Below are 8299 nucleotides of genomic sequence, written 5' to 3'. Positions count from 1 at the left end.
TTTGAAATTCTAGTTAAATTAATACTCTAGACTGTAATAATAATTCGTCATCACTGGAAAAAATTTACACATATCAAACTAAATTCCTACTCAAAAACAAAAAATTACATTCTTATAAAGGAACTAAACAAAACAAAAATTAGGAAGTTGATACCTATTATGGAAAAATTCCAAACTAAAAACAAAATGCAGAATAATAAATCAATTAAAATTCACTCTATTATTAATTTCAAAATTAGCAAAATTGCTAGCACAATATTGCCTTCACGATAAATTTGAAGGACCTTATCCTACATATCATCACAACTTTTAATGTATTTATCCATTCTCCTTTGAGAGCTTAAGGAAAAGACCGAAGAGAAGAAAAACTTGATAGACCAAGATGGAGTCATATTCTAACTCACAAGCCTATGAAATCTCTATAACCAAAATAGCACTCAAACTCGGCATAAAGTATTTATTAACACCAAGATAAGAGGATAAGTTGCCAATGTATTCATCACTCGATATTATATTTTAATCCATCCAACATCATACATCTTTCAAATGATATGTGGAAACATAATTTCTTTCTAATAGTAAACTTATTGATATCATTAATCATTTTTTTTTTAAAGAATTCCTTGATACTTTGATCTAGCATTGAATTGTGAGTATGGTCATATCCAAATCAGAACTTTGTTGAAATCTAACATGGTTTCTCATTCTCCACAACATATATAAGAAATATAAGTAACAACTGCAAGAAGAATTTCTTTCACAAGAAGACTACTTGCAAGTTTATGAAACTGCAAAATATCACTAGGAGGGAGAAAAAAAAAACCTAAAAAAGCTTGTTGAAGCCTGGACCATATTTTAAGAGCAAAATTGCACTAGAAAATATGTAAAGCACTCTCTTCTACTACTTGCATAAAGAACACATGAAGCACATAATAATGCCTTTACACTGAACATTCTTATATGAGAGCATAAGGCTATAAGAAAGATCCAAAACAAGCCAACACAAATAAGCTTTATTTTCTTCAAGAATATTCATAACCTTCAAATTTACTATCATTGCTTGAGGAGGTAGCAAGGTAACGATGGAGATAAGCTAATTACATTCTTAATTTGGGTAAATAGTCTATTCTTGATATATTGAGATCATCAAAAGTTTGAGTGAAGTTTTGAAAAAGTGTAAAAAGAAGTTTTGCTAGTATACATGCTAACATTGGGTAAAGGGAATTCATTATAACGTCTATTTATGTTGGAAGTCTCACATCGTCTAGAGATAAGGTCAATTCACAGTATATAAGTGGGATGGTGGGGTGCAAACCTCCCCCTACAAACCGATTTTATAGAGTTAAATTAGGTTTAAAGTTCACTCCTAACCACTTATTTTAGAAAATATTTACAATTGTTTAATGTATGTTGAATTTAATATGTGTATAAAGCATGTAAACAATCATGGGTTAAATAAAATTTAGATCATTAAAACTTATACATATTAACATTAATACTTTTTTTTTTCAAAAAAATAATAATAAATATACAATTATTCCTATCAATAGTTTCATTACTCTTGAATTAATAATACTGTTATATAATTATCATAATATGATATTCATATACACAAACACGGCTAATTTAAAAATAATAAAATAACTATCACGAAAAATTTACATATTTATTAAATATTGAATTTTAAAAAAATGATGGTTCCAATTTCAGTACAGGATAATTTTAGAAATATTAAATTTATTTAATCCAAAAATTATTGTTAAAATATTTGTTTAAATTGAAATTAATAATGATAGGAAATTGTAATATAAATATCCAAGTAGAGTGATACTTCAAAGAGATGTTAGTTTAAAAATTTTAGTGGGTTATTTTATAAAATATATATATATATATATATATATATATATATATATATATATATATATATATATATATATATATATATATATATATATATATATATATATGGTCAACATTTTCAGTTTTCTCATTTCCTTCGTGGAATTTTAAAATTAAGAAACACGAAAAATAATATAACATAAAACTCTTTAATGATTAAACATGAATAAGATGATACAATCAGGTTAAACTTAACTAATTAAAAATATCTGAATTAAATTAGTGGTTCATATAACATCAATTAAGTTGTGAAATTCAATCTAATCAAATAAAATATTCCCTACTCACTTCCTCATTTATTATATAGGTAGATGAAATGGGAAGTAGTTTGCATGTTACTTTCAGTGGATTTCCACATTTGAGTGCGATAATTTGAGGGACAAGTGAGAGAAGGGATTTTTATTGGAGGAGATGTGAGGGTGTTTTTACATAAATGCCCTACACGTTATATTGAATCAACTTTGGATGTGAATGAACTAATTCTACATGTGAGGAAACCGATTATGGGTGGTTTGTGACAAGAAAGAATTGATTATACATGTGAGGGATTATTGTGGCAGAGGTGGAATCGATTCTAAAGCCTTGGGATCGATTCTAGTTTGTGTTGGGATTATTTTATCATATAAGTTATAGTCATTAAGAGATTGTGATTATATGAATATAGATATATGACATTAGTTTTACACATATAAAACATTTGACACCACTTTTATCACAAAATCAAGACAGTATGTTTACGGGTCTTTACTTTTATATGATGTTTATCTTTATCTTTTCTATCCAATATAGGACTTTGACTCACACTTGAATTATTCTTAACAGTTTGAAGGAAATTGATTTTTCTTGCCATAAATCCACTTTTTTATCGTGCTTTGTGTGTGTTAGTTTGCATGTTCTAATCATCAATATTTTTTTTTAAATTAATTTTAACTCAGAAAATCTTTTATATTACTTTTAATCATAAGGAAAAATGTGTAATATTTTATTTTTATCTATTAAAATATTTTTTTATCTATTAAAATATTTTTTTATCTATCACATCCATCATATCTTTTACAAAATTTTTCTTCAAATTTATTCACTTTCACCTCTCTGTTGCTCAAAATAAACAATATCATAGTCCTCTCTCTATCGCTTCAAATTTATTCATTCGCTCTCTGTCAAAATTATACTTCAAAATTTATCCTTCAAAGTGAACAAAACCTAAATATTGAACTCGATCAAAAAATTTATATAAAAGTTCCGGCAAGATGAGTTTTAAGGACTCAAAAATACTTGCAAATTATCACCAAGGTTGTCACGTTGACAATACAAACTGAATTCATAGTTATAGATATGAACTTGTTGCTTATCATTTCAATCAATCTTTATTTATCCTTTTATGAAAATAAATTTCGAGAAGATAAAGCTCCATTTTTAATACTGCCCCAAGAAATGAGGTACATTATGTTGTTCAATGATTAATAGGTGTTAGAAGAATTATCCACTTGTGAAATAAATTGATTATTCTCAAATAAAAGTTATAAGTATGAAAGGAAGGGCCAAAATCTATAAAAAGATTGCCATATTACAAATATTAAGCTTGAGAATATCGATATTTCGGTTCATGAAATGTTCTGAACATCTATATTACAAATATCACTGTTCAAACTTCCTTTTGAAGTTAAAATTGTCACAGAATGTTTTTTTTTTAAAGAAAGACATGACATATAAAACACAAATATTATATAAAACTAAGTGTTAAGACTTAGTAACATTTAATTATGTAATTCAATTGATATACAAATCATTCTATTGAAGCAAAACTTGTAAAAGGGTCTCTTAAAATGATATGTGGAATCCAATTAGAGAAAAAGTTTCATAAGGAAAACTTAGTAGATACTATAATTTATGGGTGGTGTAGGAAGGAGTCTTTGAACATAAATCAGATATAGGGCCAACAGAAAATGTATAACAAAGTTACTTGAATAACCCAACATCCAACCAGCAGGTTCATACAACAAGAGGGTGTCATCAGAAAGAAAAAAAAAAACATAAATACTACTAAAAATGGAATGTCCAATATTCATACTGATATGTTGGAACATTTATGCCTAAAATATCTTAATAATGAGTGGGGTATAAAGAAGGTACTAAAGATTTCTCAATAGAGAAACATTCTCACTCAAGAAAATTCTGAACAGAAAATCTAATTCATCCAATACTATGATATCCAACAATGGAGATTTCACATCATCTTTGAAGCAAGGTTCAAGTGCTCATGGAACTAATACAAAAAGGGGCTGCATGGAAAACAAAGTATATCAGTTAGAACAATGAAACATGTAGTTTCTAGAGAAACATGCATGTGTGGAGACACACACAAATGTAGAGAGGGAATACCGTTTCTAAACTGACTGGTTTGCTATCCTCAATCAATATCTCAGCTATTGTTCCTGACTGATCAGCCTGTCACCAAGTAATGAAGATAACCAATAAATTAGAGGATTTGGTTTCTGGCTAATAGAAACTGTTTCTGAAGGAGAATCCTTATATTACAGTAGCAAAATGTGAATCCAATAGGCTCTTAGAGGGTCATGTTTCCACCATGTTGAGAACATGTTCATAACAAAACACTCTGAATGACTCTTTTCCATTTTATGACTTTACTACTTTTTCCACCGCCACATGATTTACTTATATCCTAGTCCCTTCATACCGACTCTGGATTCTCTGCTTGGTTTTTGTTACTGTGTTCCTCTGTCGTGCTTTCAAAATATATTGATTTTGATATGTTAAAAGAGTTTTTAATGTATTTCAAAATATCAAAATTAATGCAAACTAATGTATTTTGAAGGCTCGACAGAGGAACAACACTGAAAACTTAATGGAGAATTCAAATTCCTTCACAGCACTCCTAGTGTAATGTATGCTGGGTGTATTGCATTAGGATTTCAAAGGTTTTAAAAGACTCTTTTTTGATAAGAAGAGATTTGAATTCTCTCCTGTTTACTGTTAAGAAGAGTCTTCACTAAATCTTATTAATACGATTAAAATAAAACTAAAAACCTAATAAACCAGACATGCATGTTTTCCATTCCTTTTTCATAGTTTTAGTCGGTTTTTGTTTCGATGGTAGATTGAGTAATAAATGTAATGAATGGTTGTGATTTATTAAACAGGACCTCTCCAGTTCAAAGAAAAGAGAAGAGTATCTGAAACCATAAAAAGGTCTGATGATATTAAACAAAAACTTTTAAATGATGTAAATAAATTTTGTGGCACTAAGTTAGGATAATTAGGATTTTTAAAATGATTAGTGAGTTAACTCTGAGTGGAGCTAAAACAGAAGCATATTTGAGAAGCTCAACCAGGTCCGTGCCTTTAGATTTGTTAACTGCCAGATTTTTGTATCAGTACTATAGGAAAACATGAAGTAAAGATAGAGAAAACAAATACACATACCTCAATTTCATTCATCAATTTCATAGCCTCAATAATGCAAATAACCTGCCCTTTCTTCACTTTATCACCCACCTGAAGCAACAGCAGACATAGTTAGTCTCTTCATTGATTAACTTAGCAAACAAAGTAATATTTAGTTCATAAATTTTCCTTTGCAAATTGACACCTCAACAGAAAAAAGAGAATGGTATTTAAACTATGTGTGTCTACAAACCTTGACAAATGGAGGTTCACCAGGTCCTGGACTCCTGTAGAAAGTTCCTGCCATTGGACTTTTCAGCAGCGGGTGAGAAGATGAGCTTGCTTTTGCAGGGGAAGGCAAGGCAGGCAGTGCTTTTTGAGGGGGAGAGCTAGTAGGAGCGGTGGCTGGTGCTGCCGGTGGCGGTGGAAATGCGGCATACATAGGAGGTAGTGATACTGGCGCCGCAACTGGTGGAGGCTGCAGTGCTTCCTTTTTTCTTATCATGAGTTCATAGTCTGATTGCTTAAGTTGAAGTTCCACAATATCTCTTGAATCAACCAGTCTAGCCATGGAAATGGTATTAAATGAAATTGAGTGAAATAATGCATACCCTAGCACTAGACATGATAAATACAAAAGAATAGAAGATTGCATGCAAAATGAAATAGTTCAGATTCTCTGCTGAGTTTTTTTTGCTATCCTCTGTTAAGTATTAAAAATAAAATACTCATGTTGATATATTAAAACTCTTTTTAATATATTTTTAAACATCAAAATCAGTGTCCATGAGTGTTATACAAATTCAAAATGAAGCTACTTAATCTTACTTTACAAGGTCTGCAACTTGAGACATGAATGCAGTAACTGAAGCTTCATCTGCAATAGTGCCACCAGAGTGTTTTCCATTAGGCACTTCTTTTTCTTTTGATGAAGCAACATTAGGTTCCTTGACCGCTACCGGGTCAGAATTAGAATTAGAATTTTCAACTTTAGCAGCCTAGAATATGCAAAGCAGGGTAGGTTATGGTAAAATTTTCTGAATCTAATCAAGGACACGTTTGAACATGGCGATAAAGTTTCACTAGAATAACTCAATGTGAACTAATAAAACAGAAAACAAAAGGCTAAGTGTAAACTGACCTTCAGCACAGAAAATTGCTTCCTGTTAGAACACTGCAAGAGACAACAAATAACATTATCAATTGACAAGTTATAATTTCTCCAATTTTATTCACATTGAAAACAAATGGCAGATTAGCTAACATAACAAGCACAACAACTTGAATGCATTTTAGTTGCAGTTCTGCTTCATTGAGAGCCATCAGTAATAGTGAAAATGTTTCTACAAGTGATAACATGCTGAAAAACTTCAGTTGTAGTTCCCAAGTAGGAAAAATCAAATGAGAGGAGTAATGTGAGAATAATAAAAAAATTAATAGGCATCATAAACTATTAATATTTACCATGCTTCAACATATAAAAAATTGGATATGACTGAAACGACTGTTCTCAAAACATTGATCACCCACAACAAAATTGTGTCTAACAAAGTGTTGTTACATTTTTCTGATTATTGTCTTAACTTAGAGCATTTATGCTCTCAACACTAGGTTCAATATTCTCATTCTTTCATGAACATTCAGAAAACTCAAGGAAAATCATTGATGAAGGTACCATTACATCGCTATCACTACAAGAAATCAATTGAGCAAAATAACCAGAGAATAAATATTTCTCTTGTGGTTACATAATTTGTCATCCTTAAATCATTGACAAAGGTACCATTTCTTCATTTACAACTAAAATCAATTGAACAAAACATTAACACAATCAGAGAAGAAATACTATTTTTCTTCTGTCGATTACATAATGTGTCATCCTCAAAACATAAGCTGCTCAACAAACAGAAATGAAATATTCACAGACAACAGAATTCTCTCTCTGTTTCTCTGGTTCTTTTATGAATAGATACAGATATAGATATATACATAGATGTGAAAACTGATACCTGAACTCTAGATGATGCAGATTCAGTAGACAAAGAACTGAAGGATAGAAAAGGCTTGAAGCTGAACCCACTTTGAGAGGGAACAAGTTGGGATTTCAACCCCAGAGAGGAAGAAGAAGTAGAAGGGCACTTGGGGCATGGGACCGAGAATGAGGCCATTTTGAAAGCACCCCACGAACCAAAAACCAGACTTTCCTTCTTCTCTTCCCAAAGGGGTGCGTGATCTGCTAAGAATGGTGAGAATGGCTATGTGGGTCGGTGAGAATATAAGCCAAGAGCCGTTGAGACCGAAGAGGGTGTGCGTGTGATGAATCTGAGAAGACACGAAAAGGGTACAAACTTGTAAAGAAGGTGGATGGAGAATACAAAGGAGATTTGAAACACTTCGATTTGGTTCAGGTTTTACAAATGCAGGTTCGATGATTACGATGCAAGTGCAGTAACCATCGAAGTGTCACAGTTTTACCTAACTTGGAGCAACAAACAATGAAGTATGTAGTGAGTGTCTCCTCGTAGTCACTGCTTTTACATGTGTGATGCAGTTGGTTGGGACAACGTTGGTGTTTTCGTCTACAAGATCAACGCTTGTTACAGCTTCCATGTGCACGGATCAATGGCCACCGCTTTTGCTATTATTATGGCCGATTTTGTAGGTTTTGACTTTACCACTATAACAAAAGAGTATACTTATCTATAACTTGCAGCAGCAATAGCAAGTATTTTGTGCATGACGCACAATAATGATGTAATAAACAAATATGATATTTTATTAAATAATACTAGAGAAATATGGTAATTTGATACTACTAAAATAAAAAATAATATATTTTTTTAATAAATTTTGAATGCTCAAAATACACATAAAAAGGAATTATGGCATTAAGGTTCAATAATACTTAACAATATTATTTAAAAGTAATAAACTTGTTGAGAAAAATTATAAAAAAATTGTAATTTTTAAGAAAAGAAATTCAAAGTAACACTTA

General features: G+C 30.8%; 1 protein-coding gene across 2 annotated transcripts; it reads right to left on the bottom strand.

The window, feature by feature from the left end:
• Nucleotides 1-3830: 3830 nt before the first annotated feature.
• Nucleotides 3831-7959, bottom strand: LOC114180378 (biotin carboxyl carrier protein of acetyl-CoA carboxylase 2, chloroplastic-like). Of its 2 annotated transcripts, XM_028066687.1 has the most exons (8): nucleotides 7780-7958; nucleotides 7314-7626; nucleotides 6446-6478; nucleotides 6133-6302; nucleotides 5558-5867; nucleotides 5344-5415; nucleotides 4282-4347; nucleotides 3831-4181 (listed from the first exon to the last, which is right to left on the bottom strand). In XM_028066687.1, the coding sequence occupies exons 2-8, from the start codon at nucleotides 7470-7472 to the stop codon at nucleotides 4158-4160; spliced, it is 834 nt and encodes a 277-aa protein (XP_027922488.1). In that variant the 5' UTR covers nucleotides 7473-7626; nucleotides 7780-7958; the 3' UTR covers nucleotides 3831-4157. The 2 variants fall into 2 exon arrangements, with proteins under 2 accessions (XP_027922488.1, XP_027922487.1); XM_028066686.1 differs by having other exon boundaries at nucleotides 7314-7959.
• Nucleotides 7960-8299: the final 340 nt, after the last annotated feature.

The sequence above is a fragment of the Vigna unguiculata genome, chromosome 4 (assembly GCF_004118075.2).
Source record: "Vigna unguiculata cultivar IT97K-499-35 chromosome 4, ASM411807v1, whole genome shotgun sequence".
Lineage (NCBI taxonomy): Eukaryota > Viridiplantae > Streptophyta > Magnoliopsida > Fabales > Fabaceae > Vigna > Vigna unguiculata.
Note: the sequence above shows the minus strand (reverse complement) of the source record. Positions and strands in the feature narration are given on the sequence as shown.